This window comes from Arachis ipaensis, chromosome B10 (genome assembly GCF_059453495.1).
Source record: "Arachis ipaensis isolate K30076 ecotype BB chromosome B10, ASM5945349v1, whole genome shotgun sequence".
Taxonomy (NCBI): Eukaryota; Viridiplantae; Streptophyta; class Magnoliopsida; order Fabales; family Fabaceae; genus Arachis; species Arachis ipaensis.
Window position 1 is genome coordinate 121,360,202 of NC_142435.1, and position 19,621 is coordinate 121,379,822.

At 29.8% G+C, this 19,621-nt stretch overlaps 1 protein-coding gene across 2 annotated transcripts; it reads right to left on the reverse strand.

Moving 5' to 3' along the window:
* Window positions 1-2,107: 2,107 nt before the first annotated feature.
* On the reverse strand, window positions 2,108-5,870 carry LOC107620945 (homeobox protein knotted-1-like 3). 2 transcript variants are annotated; one of them, XM_088509929.1, is made up of 6 exons: window positions 4,758-5,870; window positions 4,344-4,464; window positions 3,345-3,538; window positions 3,122-3,253; window positions 2,630-2,766; window positions 2,108-2,555 (listed from the first exon to the last, which is right to left on the reverse strand). In XM_088509929.1, exons 1-6 carry the CDS (start codon window positions 5,439-5,441, stop codon window positions 2,552-2,554), a joined length of 1,272 nt encoding a protein of 423 aa, XP_088366055.1. In that variant the 5' UTR covers window positions 5,442-5,870; the 3' UTR covers window positions 2,108-2,551. The 2 variants fall into 2 exon arrangements, with proteins under 2 accessions (XP_088366055.1, XP_088366053.1); XM_088509927.1 differs by having other exon boundaries at window positions 2,108-2,545; window positions 4,758-5,867.
* Between the last annotated feature and the right edge of the window lie 13,751 nt (window positions 5,871-19,621).

Sequence of the window (19,621 nt, forward strand, 5' to 3'; positions counted from 1 at the left end):
GAAATGGGAACCAAAGATCCAAACTTCAAAACTTTAGCTGCTTCCTTCATTTTAGCCAATCTCTTCTTTCTATTAAAGGACAATGATTTATATCATAAGATATAGAATAAAAACAAGACCTAATCTACTTACACCTAATTCATCATTTATTCCCATGTCAAACTCTTAATCCAAATCTTAACGAACTAACCAGATTTAGATATCAGATTATTAATTAATTATTTTTAATTTCAGATTTTGAAATTTGAAAAACAAGGATTTGCAATTAAACCAAATCACAATTGGCACAGTTACTCCTAATATCACGCTAATCTCCCATTTTCCATTTGCGATCTCTGGTCCGCAGAGTCACCTCGGCGCCGCAACACTTTTCCACTGTCCAGTCAGACACCGCCTAGCTGACGCCGTCCATCCTCCCGCTGACACCACCCAGCCTCCCGTTGACGACGCCTAGCCTCTCCGCGTTTTGCTTGCTCCGTAGCAATGGGAGATCGAGCCGCAGTAGCCCCGTGCATCCTTGTTACCGCTGTCCACCTGCCGCCGGCCGTGTAGGCCCCACTGCAGGCCACCGCCTCCCGTCGTGCAGTTCGAGATGCATGTTATCCCCGTTATCTGTCCTCCTCGTCGCGTCGTGGTTGCTGCTGTGCCGCACCTCATCGACGCCACCCTTCCTCCCACCGATTCGACTCCTCCTCTTTCATCTTTGACCGTTGCGTGTTCGGGTTCGAAGCCCACAAAGTAGATTCGCAACCTCTCCTAGCCGAAGTTGTTGTTGCGTGGCTGCTCCGTCATCGGATCTCCTCCCCTGCCTCCATGCGTCGCCGTCGACTCTCTCCATCCCGCAAATGTGCTGAATGTTCAATTTACTAGGTATGTAGATGATTATTTTAATTCTTAATTGGATTGTTATTTTGTTCGATTCAGTTTAAGTATATACAATTAACAAATGCTGGATGTTCATTTCACTAGGTAGTCGGATGATTATTTTAGTAACTACGTGGATAGTTGTTTGATGACGATTTTGCGATGGTGATGGGGAGGGGGGCTACAGGGGTGGACGATGATAACTGGTGAGGGAGCTTCTAACGTCGAAGAGGTGAGATGATTATTGAGGGTGAGGGTGGCAAATGATTTTGAGGGAGGGTGTTTGGATAAATTTCTTTCGTAAATTAGGGTTGGATGGTTAATTTTTTGAAATAACTGTTTGGGTTTTTTGGGCTTAGGTAATTTGGGGAGTTTTCTTACCTTTTTTTTTTCTTTATATTGGGCCAAATTCGAAGTCCATTGTTCACATTGTTTAGATTCTCTATTGTCTTCCTAACAGAATTGTAATATATTAAATCATTTCAATTCTTACTAAATTCTGGAAAAAAAATAAAATAAAGGATTATTTGAGTTTATTTGTAATATAAGAAAAATCCTAGTAGCCATTAACAAAATTTATTATTTTTTTATCATCATTTAACCATCAATTCAATTTATTTAGTATAATTTTTTTAGTCTAATAATTTAATAATATACTTTATTTTATACATTTAAACATTGATGACTAATTAATAATTAAAAATAATAAATTTTAATAATTCTCAAATATTTTTCAAAATATAATTCATCAAATTTTCAGATCAAATCAATTCATTTTCTTCTTTTTATTCCTAATACACTTGCATAATAACAATTGAGTTCCGGGAGGACGCACATACACATTAGTGAGTTATTTTATTTTTGATATTTGTTTAAGAGAAATGATAGTTGTCTTATTTTTATATAATTTTTTTACACTTCTTTTATTGTATAAGAGACAATTTTTTATTTTTTTTTATTTTTATCGATTATTTTTAATACTAAAAATAAAAAGTAAAAAAATAAAATGTATTAAAAAAAATACTAATATGATTCCTCAACTAAATAACATATAGTTTGGTCGCATAGCATGCATAAAAGAAATTTGTCCCACCCCTCAAAACAAAGCACAAATACCAATATGTAGATATCCTCCAACCACACCCGGGTAAAAAAAAATTATGAACTCTTTTCACCCTTTTCTAATTCACTCAAGTTGTTTCATGCCATGATTATGACTTTACGATCACCTGAAGAAGCATCATGCGAAACCCATACCATCTGGGCAACTATCATCGTTTAAGTATAAAAAGTAAATACGTACTATATAGTATATAATAACTATACATCTATATCATTTTCTGCAAGAAAATGACCTTCACATATAGGAACGAAATACCAACTTCAAGATCAAAATGCACAGATTATTACTGTACCCCTATAATCCCGACCCCTTACTATATATAATTCAAAGTCATTAAATTGTGATTGTTCCTAATTGAGCTCCCTAATTTTCATGCTTCAAAGGTGCTGAAGGCCTCCAAATATTTGCTCCTTATAGTGTAAACATACATAGATGTTCCATGAAAAGAAGCAGCCAAAAGTGATTGCCTTTCCTTGAATCCATTGCCATGCACTAACAGAGTACATAGCCAATGATTGATTGATTCAGTTTCCCTCCATTTATATGTATCATTCAGCACTATTATCACCTGCATTATTAGTTTTGTTATTATTATTAAGACTGGAAAGAAGGATCATGTAAATATTGTGATTATTGGAATACCTTTTGCGCTTGCTCTTCAAGGAAGTAGAAGTTGAAGGATTACTGTGCCAGTTCCTCTTCCTTTGGTTGATGAACCAATTATTGATCTGCTTCAATTGCAATCCTGTTTCCTGCACCAACCTTGCCTTATCTTCCTCCTGAAAAACCAAAACAATGAGCCACTTGTTACATAGCAGGTAGTATTGACTTCAGAATAGTAGCTTTGGAAAAATAAAATATAGTAAAATTCCAGGACCAGCTACATGAGTAATAGGAATATCATAATATATTCTAAGGTTACTACAGCGCTAACATTAGCGTGTGGACCATATAATAGGCATAATCTTAGACAAAATGTGTAGTCCTTATTCCTGTGCTTTGACTTATATATGACAAACTGCTTTGTTTTTTAAGAAAAAAAAATGTTTAACAAAAGTCAATTTTCAGATAATGAACGTTGAAATTCGAGAATGATTTCACCAAACATTAGTAGAGCAAGTGTTGAGTTCTTACTGTAGGGTAAGGCCACTTGGAATGTGATTGCCACCATGCTTTAAGAACAGAGGTGGTGTCACCGGGAAGTTTTCCGGCTCGTCTTTTGCGCAAAATTTCCTCTCTTATGTCCACAATTTTATCCTTATAACCCTACATGATAAAGAGAATTTGAGAGATCAATCACATGGAAAAGGATTTAAAATTAGGAGAGTTTAAGTTTGAAGTCTATAACCCTTATTACCTGTTTCAGTTCATGCTTCAATTCATGTCTTACACGTTCCATAAGGGATCTCTCATTCTCTGTTGGAACAAGAGGGCCAAATCCCATGCTATCAGAACCATCCAAACCACCATCAAACAGATTGGCATCACTGTCTACTTGGTCATCTTCATCATCGGACATTGTTGCTCCGGTACCTTCCCCTGGCGAAACTCCTGTCATCGATCACATAGCATGTAGAAAGAAATCATAGCTTTAGTACACTCATCCAATTGCGAAAAAGGACTATGCAAATATGCAATTTGATTTTCCTGGTCATTTGTCTACTTCAAAAACATAAGATAGTTTGGCAAACTAAGCAAGACATTGTAAAGCCTTTTTATTATAGACTTTATACATCACAGAAATTACAATCATTATGTCCTTATTATGCTACATACATTCCAATTTTAATCAAGTAGTTAACGGATGTTTATACGGGAAACTGTTACTCATGTCCCCCTGTTCCATTTAGTCTACCAAAACTCAAGGACTTTGATATCATTTATTGTGCACACCTAAATTGACCGGTATTTTAACTTGTCAGAAACTTTGAACATGAGGTTAGACCCAAACTTTAGTTGCTATCCCGGGGAATTCATTGTTCTGAATATGAATTAAAAACAGCAAGAACTCTGTGCTATGTTCCTATAAAAAAATAGATATATAAATATATTTTAAAGACTCCCAAAGTTCAGCTAAAGGTTTTTTTTATCAAGGTACATAATATGTTGTGCCAAAAATAGGTAATGTGTTTTGTGGAAGTTGCTCAAAAATAGGTAATGTGTTTGGGTGAGCCAGTCACTGCTTGGTTGGTTCCTTGATATCAGGAACATCGTTGAGGGAGCACACAATGGTTAGACAAGAATTTTGGTACAAGTTATTTTCAATTTACCACTGTGACCAACCAACCTTTATTCCTAGTGTTTTTATTTTTATTTTTTTAAGATGAAAAATGAAAAAAGAACGCAATTATTGCACCTGTTAGACTTTGTAAGGATTGCTCAATCTCCCAGCAAGCCATTACTGCTTCCATTGCATGGACACGAACATGTTGTTGGAGTTGTTCTTTGAAGGAACAGAGCAACAAAACATAGTGTGACTGCAACAATCAGCACCAACCATGAAATCATATTAAAATAAAGAACACAATTCTGGAATTAATGAATTACAAATAAAATAGAAATACTATTGTTCAAGCCCACTGCCATAATAGATATATATGACTACAAAACCATCTCAATTATGAATAATAATTATCCAAATTTGAGATTCGACACGAAATCAACAAGGATGGAAGTCTTGATTATATAAATTTTAATACCGTATCATAAAACACGGAAAACGCTTAAAGAAAAAAGCTGTGGGAATGAATGGAGAACAGAAGGAGTTTACCAAGAACTGGTCGAGCTCTTTGTCATCGCCGAGAGGAGCGTGAGCGAAGGAAGAGTACTTGGCCACCACATTCTGGGACTGAGCCAACTGAGCGTCGATCCTCGGTAACTGGTCCACCGGCGTGGCGATCCGCAGGCACGCCACGTGTGCCGACAGAAGCTGCTCGTAAAGCGGGTGTGACAGAATCTCCGCCTTGTACCGAGCATTCTGCCAGTTCACCAACCCACCTCCGCCCTCGCCGCCGCTCTCCACAGTCACCACCTCCCCCTTGCCGTCGCCGGCAACCTTCATATCAGGCGATTCGTTGTTGGACAGGGGGGCGACGTCGTCGATGACCTCGCTGTGGTTGCGGTGGAGGACAGGGCGGGCGAGCCACTGAGCGGAGGATTGTGAAGCAGCTGCGGCGGCGGCGGCGGAGGAGTCAGAAGCAGAGGCGGCGGTGTGGAGGTTGAGAAAATTGGTGGCGTTGGTATCGTTGTTGGTGTAGTGGGTGCGGAGAAGGGCGTTGTTGAGCCAGTTGGGGTGAGGATCGGAGGGGGATTTGGCGGTGGGGTCAGTGGGGGAGAGGTGGTCGGAAAGTATAGCAGTGTTATCTGAGAGCGGTTGAGGTTGCTGTTGGTCACTGAAATGTTGGTGGTGAAGTGGTGAAAGGTCTTGAGAGAGGTGGTGGTTATGGTATGCCATATGCCGTTAGAGTTAAAAGAAACAAACAATTCTAACTAACTAACTAACTAATTAACTAACTAAATAGAATCAAAGCGTAGAGTATGGTTATGGTTATTACTTATTATTAGTGACTTAGTGTTAGTAGCTAGCTGCTATTACGGTGAAGGAAAATTCAGTTGAGAGAAAGAGAATAGAGTAGGAGCTAGCTAGCTAGCTAGGGAAGAGGGTGCCGTTTTCTTTTCTGTGGCTATGAAACCTGGTATTGCCTTGTATTTGTATATTGAACTCTAAATTCTTACAACAAGGCCTTGTTTTTTCCGTTTCTCTTCTGCTGCAAATTGGTTTTCCGGTCACCGCCAATATTACTAGGCCCGTTTGCCAAACTAACTTCTTCCCTCTATTTTATACTATCTGAAATTCTTGTCAAATTTTCTTTTCAACTATGTTATCTACGAAAATTCAGTTATCGATATTAAATATACATTAAAAGAAATGTCATAAAAAAAATATACATTAAAATATAAAATATATATTAAAAATAAATTAATTAATATATATTTAGTGACGAATTTAATAATTAAGTTTTTGTGAATGTTATGCTGCCTAAAAAGTGGTGTATATTTATTAAAAAAGTTTAAAAATTTATATTTAATTTAAAAGATATAAAAATAAATTATTTTTAAAAATTCAAAATTTATCACAAAAAATAAGTTAGGCAAAAGTTAGACAACAATTGATAGACACCATAAAAATTTTCTTAAGTTTTTGTATGTATTAATATTTTTATTTTTTTTTAAATAATCAAAGTGCTTGGAAAAAAAAGTTGTTTTTTTTTTCTTTTCTTAATCACATGAAAATTATTTAATTATAACCATCATGATTCATGATGGGTTTTTCTTTCAAAACTTTATCACCATCTATCCATGGTGTTGATTTTTTGTATTGGTTAAAAAAAGAGACTTCCTGTGGAAAACTTACAGAAACATCTACTAAGTAATTGATAGTGAAAATTAATACTAAATAAATCTATGTGGAAAAACCATGCATGTATTCTTTTCACACTTCTTTTCAAAATATTATTCAATAAGTGAATAACAAATTATCAATAAAGTTCAAAAGATTATTAGTGGAAAAACGCTCTTTGAATTTTCAGGGTACAGAAGACAACACTAAGCTTAGCAACACCCAAAACCGTAGCCTTAATAAAATTTAACGCTATTGCCAATTATAGTTTAACCATTATGACACGTTGTCTATCACTCTATCGTAATAGTAAAGGGAACCTTTTTCTTTTCTTCTTTTTCATTGGCATTCATTGGGCCATAAATGTAGAGTAACCATCTAACCATTTCCTAATCTATCAGGTAACACTAGGGGTGCACATGGGCCGGGTGAAGCCGGGTTTGATGTGACCCAGACCCGGCCCGAAATATACACCGGGTCTATTTATTAGACTCGAATCCGGCCCTAGACCCGATGAAACCAATACACTTTCGGGCCACAATTATACCGGGTAAAAACCGGGTGAAACCGGGTGAAAACCGGGCCGTTAACATTACATTACGTTGATACCTTCTTGTAAGCTAGCATGTAAAAATATCCAAATTTTCAAGACTCCAACCATTATTTAACATGGTAAAATTCACTTAGAAAAATATAACAAGAACCAACCATTCTTCAAAATTAAAGCATAACCACAATCAATACTAAAGTATAACCACAATCAATACTAATATTGTCTAATAATACCAAATATTTAAATCAATACAAATAACACAATATTATGCATTAGTCTAAAGTCTTATGCATTCTAAACATAAAACATTAACTTATAGTTTTATAATGACTAATAACACAAAATATTAAGATTTACAATACTTAAATTCCACATAAGAATAGTCATGATCCATCACTAATAACACAAAATATTAATTGTGTATGATGACCGGGTCACCGGGCCGACTTCGGGTGACCCGAGCTATGGCCCGGACCCGACCCGAAATAATGACCGGGTCTATTTTTGAGATCCTTACCCGGCCCTAAACCCGATGAAATCACACCAAATTAGCCCCAAAAGTATTCGGGACCGGGCCGGGCCTTCGGGCCGGGCCGGGTCTGTGCACCCCTAGGTAACACTAGTATATTCCACTTTAAGCTATTGTCTATTTTAACGGTAACAATAGGTTGTAAATATTTATTCAAATGTCATAAATATTTAGATATAATGGATAATTTGTTTATTAAATATAAATTTTTTATTATTTATAAAAAATATAATATTTATTGATATTTTTTGTCGTATTTTTAAATTATTTAAAAGTTATTTTGTCAATAATATTTTTAAAATTTTTTTTTATAAGCCACTGAATGTTTTGAGTACGAATTGACAGTTAACACTTATTATTGTTAACGACAACGGTTTGCAGTTGTTGCCATAGCCCATAACACATATATGATAGAAAAAGTCTAGGGGCCAGCAACTTTTGTGTTTTCTGGCCAGCACTTAACCATCAAAACAAAAGTGAATGATCTCCCACCATTAGATGTAATCTCACACCATTAAAAACACTATTGATGGCCAATTGATGGTTACAAAACACCAAAATTGCTGGCCCCTAGCATTCTTCTTTATGATATATGTAGGTGTTATTTTCTTAGTTTGGTTGAGCATATATACTTGCTTTTACAGTTTTTCCAACAATATTATTTTACCATTCTTTAGGTTTTTACCATAAACTCGAAACGAAGGCTAGCTACATGTGTGTAACAAAATAGTCATCGGGTATAAACGCAAGTAAATCTACGTTCATTCGATCCTAATTAAACTCAAAATATATTGGTTGGTTTTTAAATCTATGTAGTAGTGTAATATAAACATTTTCATTTTTCTCTTTTTCTGTATTAACTAGACTCATGCAACCTTTACTTTTAGTCACCGATAATAAGATGCTCACCAATAGTAGAGCCAATAATAATGTAAGAAAATGCTTTTTTCGATTATATGCTACCACACATTTAAATTTCGCGGAGTAAGTCAAATCAATTTGGAAAATAATGGATCACGTGGTAGACAAAATAGATCTTATTTTAATTTCTTTTCTTTTTCCCCATATGATTTTGAAATCTATTTTAACATTGTTAGGTCCAGAAAGGGTTGCTGTGTTTCGCCGTAAAGCATAAACTAAGGACCAAGAAGTTTGGTTAGTTTCCGAATACAAACTCCACACGCAAAATATATAAGTCTAAATGAACACTGAACAGTGTTACTTTGAGCAATGTTTTTTTACCGACACTATATCTTTTTATATATCTTTGTTTCCTTCCAAGTAACCCCGTTAATAAGATTTCGTATTTAAATTCTGCAACATATGATGTGTATTTACATGTAGCGTCCAACCAGACTATTCTCTTTGACTAGAAAATATAACAAAATATTTAAATCAGATATAACTATCCACATACAGTATATCCAAACTTTGTTATAATTTACATATGCTTTATTCATGCACTCTACATAAGTTTTTACTGTTGTCAAATTCAGTATTGATAATATTCTGTTATTTACTTTGAGAATTATTGTGTTAAAAACAGTCATGCATGAAATCAAATCAGACAAATAGACACTAACAAAAAGGCTTCTCCATTTAGAAATTGAACTGAATATCAAATGAAATAGGATTTTTGAGGTGTACGTGTATCGGTGTATGCACATTAATTGCTCGTATTATCATACAGCAAACTGTGAAGTGTCGGTAAACTGGAAGGAAAAATTTGAGAGAAAAAAAAAAGGTAATGACATTTTTCTTTTTCTCTTTACTTTTTGTCATAAACAATGCCACATATTATTCTTTGGGCAAATAGTAAATAAACTTTTCTAATTCAATCATAACACATGAATCCATCATGGGTAATAAACAAGGAGATTTTTTTTCTCTAATTGTATTATGGGGATCGATATGATTATTAGATGAGATGATAATTACACGAACATTTATCTTTGATTTAAAAGACTAAAATCAGATAGTAATCATGTTGGAGGCCACTATAATTTATTCGGTGTTTCTCATCACATATTATTAAATTTCTCAAAAGATTTTCTTTCCAAAAACAATAAAAAATATTTAATTTAAACTAAAACAAAAACAATAATAAATTAACTATTAGATTTTTTTAAAAGATTATTTACATAAAAAAATATATTACATTCATCAATATATATATATATATATATATATATATAACAAGCTCTTAAAATTTTTATAAATAAAAAATAATTAATTTATATTAGCACAATATATAAAATAATTACTATATTATTATTATATTATATATTAAGATTCACAAATTTAAATTTTTTTTATTTTTAATATAAGTATTAGAAATAAATAAAATTTTTATAACTAAATGTAGTGTAATAAGGGTAAAAAACGTAAATAAGCCAAGGGAGATGAGAAATTACGCAAATCCGCCAAACTGGAAATTGCTTCACGAATGAGCCAAAGCACATTACTATATAATTCGAACCAGGTTGGTTCGAACTACAAAAACACATAATTCGAACCAAGGTAGCTCGAATATTGATGGAACAAGTGATGCATGTAATTCGAACCTAGTTGGTTCTAACTAGGATTGAGAGTAATTCGAACTAGGTGAGTTCGAATTACACGTTTGGACGCTTCAGCAAGTAATTCGAACCTAGTTGGTTTGAATTAGTCAAAGTTTGCCTCGAATAGTAATTCGAATTATGCTGTTAAAAAATTAATAATTTAAAAATTAAAAAATATATATTTTATTTCATACGTTAAAAAAAAGCTAACAAAATATTTAATTACGATACTTTTTTAAAATATTAATGAGCTATCAATTCGAATTTCATACAATACTTTTCTGTCCATTTTTAATAGCTCATGAATATTTTTTAATAAATTTTTTTAATAATTTTTTTAAATTATACTACAAATAATATTTTATCCTATGCAAAATAATTTAAAAAAATGGCTTAAAAAATGTTAGGAGTACTATAAAAATTTGTAATGTTCTAATAACTTAGGTAAATACATGAATGTACTCAAATTTTAAATAAAATATTCTACATAGTCAATAATAATTTAGAAATGAAAAAAAATATTTTATTCCATACAAAATAATAAAAAAATATATTTTATTCTATACAAAATAATTTTAAAAAATGGCTTAAAAGATGTTATGAGTACTATAAAAGTTTGTAACATTCTAGTGATTTAGGTAAATACATGATAAAAATATTTTTTCTTTAATTTCTAAATTATTAGTGACTATGTAGAGTATTTCTTTAATGTCCTAAGTCATTAGGACATTACATATTTTTATAGTACTTCTAAAAATTTTTAAGCCATTTTTTAAATTATTTTGCATAGAATAAAATATTTTTTTTGTGGTATAATTTAAATAAATTTATTAAAAAATATTTATTAGCTATCAAGAATGGGCAGAAGAGTATTGTATAGAATTCGAATTGCTCACCATATAATTTGAATCAGAGTGATTCGAACTTCCACATACGTAATTTGAATCATGTAATATCTCACCATATAATTTAAATAATTTTATTAAAAAATTATTATGAATATTTTTTAATAAATTTATTTAAATTATACCACAAAAAAATATTTATTCTATGCAAAATAATTTAAAAAATGGTTTAAAAAATGGTTTAAAAAATGTTAGAAGTACTATAAAATTTGTAATGTCCTAATGACTTAGGACATTAAAGAAATACTCCATATAGTCACTAATAATTTAGAAATTAAAAAAAAAATATTTTTATCATGTATTTACCTAAATCAATAGAATATTACAAACTTTTATAGTACTCATAACATCTTTTAAGCTATTTTTAAAATTATTTTGTATAGAATAAAATATATTTTTTAATTATTTTGTATGGAATAAAATATATATTTTTTTAATTTTAAATTATTAATTTTTTTAATAAATTTTTTAGTAAATTTTTTTTAATAAATTATTAATTTTTTAATAGCATAGTTCGAATTACTATTCGAGGCAAACTTTGACTAATTCGAACCAACTAGGTTCGAATTACTTGCTGAAGCGTCCAAACGTGTAATTCGAACTCACCTAGTTCGAATTACTCTCAATTCTAGTTCGAACCAACTAGGTTCGAATTACATGCATCACTTGTTCCATCAATATTCGAGCTACCTTAGTTCGAATTATGTGTTTTTGTAGTTCGAACCAACCTGGTTCGAATTATATAGTAATGTGCTTTGGCTCATTCGTGAAGCAATTTCCAGTTTGGCGGATTTGCGTAATTTCTCAGCTCCCTTGGCTTATTTACGTTTTTTACCCCAAAATATATATAATATTAATTAGTTCTTAAAAAATTCTAAACAAATAGTTTCTTTCATTTTAGTAAAATAACTATTTATCAAAGTAGACAAATTAATTATTTTCTTCTCATATACAGTTTTTTTAAGACATAAAAGTAATTAATTAGGACATTGGTTAAGATAATTAAAGTCACTATTTTATTAAATTTTTAATTTAAAGAAAAATTCTAGTTAATTTTGGTATAGAAATTTCGAATTTGAAAACATTGATAAAAATTATGTTGAATATTGATTTATTTGATTCTCATTTAAATTAATCACTACATAAGTTAAAGTTCTGTTTTGAAGTTATATTCGAGCTTTAATCTGATTTTTAAAGTTTCAATTTACTTAGTTTGATTTTTTAACTTAGATATCCGTGACTCATATTAGGATTTTAAGTGTTTAGTTGAAAAAAAAAAGGTAAAAAAATTTCAATTGTCACATCAAACAGTCGCTAGAATGTATAATATAATAGTCGTTAGTCTATCTCAGCATGTCGTTAACGATTTTGTGAGACAGTGACAAAATAAGATTAGGAACCAATATGAGTCATAACTATTAAGTTGGGAGACTAAATTGAATAAATCGAAATTTTTGAAATTAGATTGAAACATAGTTGTTAGAACCGAACCAGTGATCGAACAGGTCAAGCTACTGGTTCACTGATTTATTGGTTCAACCGATAAATCACTGGTTGAATCGATAAAACCGGTCTCACGTAAATATAAATATAAAATAGTTAAAAACTTAAAATTAAAATTTGAAATACATATCTTCACTAACATTTTATGAAGAATCAAGTCTCAACTTCTAAAAATAACTAATATAAAAAAAACATAAAATTTTAATACTACAATAGTATCTTATTTTGACACAATAAAAAATAATTAATTCACAAAGCCTATCATCTAACTATAATATCAGTAGATTTTAACACTAACATCAAAACAAATAACCTTAATCACAATACTAGCAATAAAATAGATCAAGTAAATTAATAAATTTTTAGTATAATTAATTTTAAAAATAGAAAAAATAAAAATTAAATTAAATTAGATATTTATGTATATAATATAATTAGTATTTGTCAAATATAATACTTAGAAGTGCAATGGCTAAGTGGCAAGTAGAGGTTGTTTTTGCTCCAAGGTTCTTGGTTCGAGACCTTGTGGAGACATTTTAAAAAAATTTTCAAGCAGACCAGTTCGGTTCTTACCGGTTCACACCGGTTTTATTCTTTAAACGGTCCAAGGAGTAAACCGAACCGAACCGAACTAGGATTTGGTTCTAGTCCGGTTCACTAGTTTTCCGGTCGAACCAGCCGATTCAGTTCGGTTTTTATAACTATAGATTCAAATACGAACATAATTTTAGAGACCAATAAGTATTATCTCTTTGTTGACAATTAAGTTGTTTTAATGGTAATTAAGATCTAATAATGGTTTATAATAAAAGAAGTATTCTTTTGCAACAATGAACCTATAGTAGTAGTTAGGGGTGTTCATTGATTAGATCATATCCATATAAATCCACAGTATTTATCCGTATCTGATCTGTAATTTGAGGATATGATCTGATCTGTAAGATGATCGAATCGGATCCATACTCTAATCAGATAGAAGTAAATATGTTTACAAAAGTAAACAAAAAAATATTGACTTTTTTATAAAAATAAATTTTTTTAATATTTTTTATTTTATGGATATATTTGATATCTGATCCAAATATAAAAGTGTGAATATCGAATTTGATCTAATGAGTTTAGTGCGGATTGGATCGAAATTTCAGCCATATCCCATATGTAAACATCTCTAGCAATAATAACTAAAAAATTATAATGATTATATTTTTAACTAAGAGAAAGTGCAAAAAAAAAAGTACTAAATACAAGAACATTTAATCAAATATTAAAAGAAAATTTTACTTTAAAACAGTTGGACTTTTTTTGCTCATATATATATAATGTAATAATAATAATAATATGATAATTGTTTTATATATCACACAAATATAAACGTTTTTTTTTCTATGATCTTAAGAAAGGTTTTATAAGTCCCTAACCTTGTTATCGATTTTTGTAGTGTTAGCCCTCATATTATCAATTTGATTCATATATAATTCGGATGATAAATTATTTGGTGACGTGCTTCCTTTTTTACTGTGATATTATTATTATTATTATTATTATTATTATTATTATTATTATTATTATTATTATTATTAATAAAAAATATCAAGCCAAATTATTGCCATAAAATAATAGAAGTATGGAAGTTTATCATTCTTCTCTAATGGAGAAAAAAAATTCTTTTCAATAGTTTATTACTTTATTTAACGTTTAGTAGAATAAAAATAAATTTTATTAGAATAAATTTTAGTACGGGTTTAATATTTTTATTCATCATAAAATATTTATAGAATTACTTGTAGGTAAATTTTGGAAAAAAGAAAAAAAACATGATTTTTAATTTTATTTTTAAATAAACTTTATTTTTAATTTTAAAATAAATTTTATTTTTATTTTTTAATAATATTAATTTTTTACCTATATAATTATTCAATTATTTTTTAATCATATATAAATAAATTACTCTTAATAAGATTTTTTTGTGTTATTCAATTATCTTTTTTAAAAAATAATTAATTATTAAAATAATTAAACTTTTCACAACAAAAATAATAAAAAAAATTATGAACAAAAAAAATTAACTATCCTGATAATTTTTTGTATTTTTATTCATATTTTAATTATAAACATAAATATAATTTAATTATATTATTTATGAAATGTGACTATAGATGTAGATAAAATATAGTTATATTACTTATATATAGTTTCATTGTATTGTATTACTTATAAAGTTAGATTATAATTATGACAATAGAATTATTTTTGTATTTTTATATGTGTGACTAATTGGTGGTGTTAAAACATTACTCTTAATTATAAATAAGGTTTATAATTTAAAAAATCAAAGACTCAAGTAAAAAGATACGAAAAAAATGATGTTAAAATATTCTAACTCTTTAAAATAAAAATATTCAAAATTCAATTAAAAATTATTTAAAATTTAAACTCAATAAAAATTTATATTCAATGTGTTTTGTATTAAATATATTTAATAACCTATTATATCATATTGGTTGAAATTAATTTTTATAATATTAATTTTTTAACAACACTTTATTAAAAAAATCATCTTTTCATAATTTTTTAAAAACTAATTAATATTATATATATTTTGTTACATTACATCTTGTTATAAAAAATTTATTTATTTCTAATGCTTATATTAAAAATAAAAATAAAATTTAAATTAGTAAATTTTAATCTATAATATAATAATAATATAGTAATTATTTTATATATTATGCGAATAAAAATTAATTATTTTTTTATTTATAAAAATTTTAAGAGCTTGTTATATATATATATATATATATATTTATTTATTTATTTATTTATTGATGAATGTGATATATTTTTTTATGTAAATAATCTTTAAAAAAAATTAATAGTTAATCTATTACCTTTTTTGTTTTAATCTAAATTAAATATTTTTTATTGTTTTTGGAAAGAAAATCTTTTGAGGAATTTAATAATATGTGATGAGGAACACCGAATAAATTATAGTATTATACAAAAACTAATTAAAACACAACAAAGAAACATCTTTAAAAAAAAATGTTTTAAGCGTCTTTATCTGAGTGGCCTCTAATCATGATAAGAAGATAAAAAAATTAGCGAGATAAATAATATTTTCTTTTAAATAAAAATCCATAAAATTATTTAATCATTCTCAAATTTAGTTTGGTAAAATTTCTTAAAAATATACTTATATTTTTCAAAAGGACAACTGCGAAAATATTTTACATTGTGTTTGGTACATAAAACAATCGTATGTTTATATTTATAACTTAAAATATATATATATAGAAACGCTTTTAAAAAATTAAAGATGCTTTTTAATAGAAAGTATTTTTTATATAAAAAGGATAATAGTATTTTTGTAAAATATTAACATTTAGGATATTTTATAGTATTATAGATATTTAGAGAAATTCTAACACAACAGATAATACACAAAAAAAAAATTTTTTGTCAGAAATTCATAGCAATTTTGGACATATAGCACAACAGGAATAACGCACAAGTGTGTTAATGACTGCTTTTCAGAGATTCGTCGTACTTTTTTTAGAGATTCTCTATAAAGATTTGCCAAGAGGCGCGATGGTAGCAACACGCCCCTGCATGTTGACTACTTTTTAGAGGGTTGCCAGATATTTGTCGCAGTTTTTTAGAAATTCTTCGCAGAAATTCGCCTCCTGCGTGTTGATTACCTTTCAAGCTTGCCTACATGCAAGAGACAAGTATGCTCTAGGAATAGCCTCTGCAATAATGGCTTCAAGACTTTAAAATGGGATGGGTGGAGTGAGACTTCCCTGCTCATTTTAGTTGAAATTCAGAGCATTGTATAAATTACTCGAGAGAGATTGAGAGTAAAAGAGTATTGTGGTGAGAGTGAGAGTTAGCAATGTACTGCGAGTGAGAGTATTACGTGTGAAAAAATTGTAAACGTGTTTAGCGAAAATAGTACGAGATTAAACGTTGTCGACAGAATATATTATTAATTATTTGAAACATCATAATTATGTAAATTTATTATTTTCGGTTAGTTTGTTACTATTTATTTGGTTAATATTATTTTAGCAATATTATTTTAGGTTATAATTTTTTTTAGTTTTTTGGTTATTATTATATTTTGTAAATTATTTTTCTGTTATAATATTATTTTAATTTAATTTATAATTTTAAAAATTAATAAATAAATTTTTTTAGGATTTTTTTTATTTTAATGTGATTATTTTTCGGTTATAATAATATTTATTTTCATTTGTAATTATTAAAATTAGTAAATAACATAATTGTTTATAAATAAAATTTTTTGATTTTCTATTATAATATAATTCTTTTTTGGAAATAATATTAATTCAATTTAATTTGTAAATATTATAATTAATAAATAATATAAATATTAATAAATAAATTTTTTAGAATTTTCTGTTTTAATATGACACTATTTTGGTTATAATAATATTTTATTTAATTTGTAGTTATTAAAATTAATAAATAATATAATTATTAATAAATATTTTTCCTGATTTTCTGTTATAATATTATTGTTATTCGGAAATAATATTAATATATTATTTTAATTTAATCTGCAATTTTTAAAATTAATAAATAATATAAATTTATTAATAAATAAGATTTTTAGGATTTTTTTTAATATGATTATTTTTCGGTTATAATAGTATTTTATCTTAATTTGTAATTATTAAAATTAATAAATTATATAATGATTTATAAATAAAATTTTTCTTGATTTTCTGCTATAATATAATTATTTTTCAGAAATAACATTATTTTAAATTATTTTATAATTATTAAAATTAATAAATAATATAAATATTAACAATTAAACTTTCTTAGGATTTTCTGTTTATTATGACACTTTTTTAGTTATAATAATTTATTATAATTTGTGATAATTAAAAGTAACAAATAATATAATTAATAATAAATATTTTTATTTTGCTTTATAATATTATTATTCAAAAATAATATTATTAGAATTTAATTTGTAATTATTAAAATTAATAAATAATATAAATATTAATATATTTTTTAGGATTTTCTATTTTGATATGATTTTTTGGGAATAAATAATTTTTTTATTTTTCGTTATAATATTATTATTATTTGAAAATTAATATATATGCTTTGGTTATACTAGACTAATAGGAACCTTCTGTCCCATAAAATTAATCCACTAAAGATGTGGCATACGACGATTTATGACCCCTTACGGACAACGGGATTCTACCAAGTCTCAAGAATTGGGAAGATCAGAAGACATGCCGGTTGCTAATTGCTTTTGTGAAAAGGTGGAGGCCAGAAACTCACACATTCGTATTGCCGATGGGTGAGGTTACAATAACACTCGAAAACGTGGCACATGTATATGACCTACCGATTGATGAACAGATTGTGACTTGATGAACAGATTGTGACTTGATGGACGAATAATAGTCATCACTTCTTGGTCAACCGAAGTATGACAATTTTTGGCAGCAAATCCACTGTTAGTAGTTCCTCCAAACATTATATAAAACTGTCATGGGTTCGTTATATCAGAGACAAACAGCCTTTAGACACTTGAGAGTCTGTTCAGAGATATGTTAAGTGTCACATCTTTTGTTTGTTGGGTATCACCCTCTTCGTAGATAAGTCGACGGCCTATGCCCATGCAATGTATCTACCACTGCTCTAAAATTTTTAGCAAATTCACACTTGCAGTTGGGGTAGCAACTCTTGTGCACTTTTACAGGTCACTGTATTGTCCATCATAGTATGATTGCAAGGAGATGGATGACCCTCTTAATCTATTGTTTGTTTGGGAATAGCAGCGAATGTCGTGGCATGCTCCCATTTCGAAAGATTGATCATACCCACCGACCTACATAGATAACTTGAAGTGTGTGACACAGTAGCGTTATTGTTGTCATTCGAATATGTCGAATGGAACTATGTGGATTGAGTGATGCGTCAGTATGGGTATGCACAACTCGCCCCTAAGCTTACAAGAGCCATCGGAGTAGATTAGCATTACATCACTTTCGCGGATTACAGAACCATGACTGGAGCAAGTTACATGCCCGATGGATAGAGGATTGCGACAACCGCTGCAACACTCGGTTGTTAGAGAAGCATCCGCCTCCAATCGCTGATTTTAGACTGTCTGTTGATTATCAGAGTCGGTACTTAGGTGCTTTCGGGATGTGGCTAAGATTGTTGGAAGGAGTTCCTTAGCAACCACCTCACAATCACCACAGCAACCACCATAACAACAACAACAACCTCCACAACATTATGCAATATTTTAGCCATTTTCTTATTTCCAACCACACCCACCACAGCACAGTCATTACAGCTAGCACAGCCACTACAATCTTTTGTATGCTGACTTCTCCCAAGTCCCATCGCAGATGCCTATATTGGGGGATGATCAAATCGATTGATGGGTTGCCACTAGTGTGGGTCATTTCCCAGATTGGTCGATGGTGCCTCTCGTCAAAGGCATGCTGTTTCTGACCACATCTCAGGTCGTATGTCGGTTGATACTTGAGGGAGTAGTAGCATAACTCCACATATTGTTATCAATCAAGGTCGTATCGATATACCACCAGCTGTTTCGAGCGATCTTGACTTGAACATGGCGACTTAAGAGGTTATTGACGAGTACAATCCTGGTACGTCTGCTCCGGCAGAGACAGGTGGGTCGGGTAATGCAAAGGGAGTGGCAGGTGGGTCGAGTACGCCAGAGGGAAAGTGATGAATCCATATTTGATTATGATTTTTGGTTCAAAATTGAATGGATTTCATCATATAAACTTGCACTTATTCAATTAAATAGCATGCTTTTGAACTCTCCTCCTAATTTGTGCTTGATTATGAAAACATGCTCTTTTGTACCTAATTTGATTAATTTTATTCCATTTATCTTCCATTCGATGTCTTGATGTTATTTGTGAGTGATTTCAAAGGTATAAGGTAGGAATTGCTTGGGGGAGAATGGAAGAGGAGCATTCAAAGTGGTGGAAGCATGAAGAATCAAAGGAGAAGAGCTCAACGAAGTGTGTGTACGCACAGCTATCAGAACAAAGCCACGCATGCGCGTGAGCCGCTTCGTGCACGTTGCGCGTCCATTTAGCTCATAATGAAGGGAGAATGAGGACCATACCATAGGATATCATTAGAGTAGC

Bases quoted from the DNA above. Each gene is read 5' to 3' on its own strand.
- LOC107620945 (XM_088509927.1), bottom strand. From the start codon at position 5,441: ATGGCATACCATAACCACCACCTCTCTCAAGACCTTTCACCACTTCAC. The intron at 3,539-4,343 runs GTGCAATAATTG...GATCGATGACAG, and splicing joins ATCCTTACAAAGTCTAACAG to GAGTTTCGCCAGGGGAAGGT. The intron at 2,767-3,121 runs GTAAGAACTCAA...TTGGTTTTTCAG, and splicing joins CCAAGTGGCCTTACCCTACA to GAGGAAGATAAGGCAAGGTT.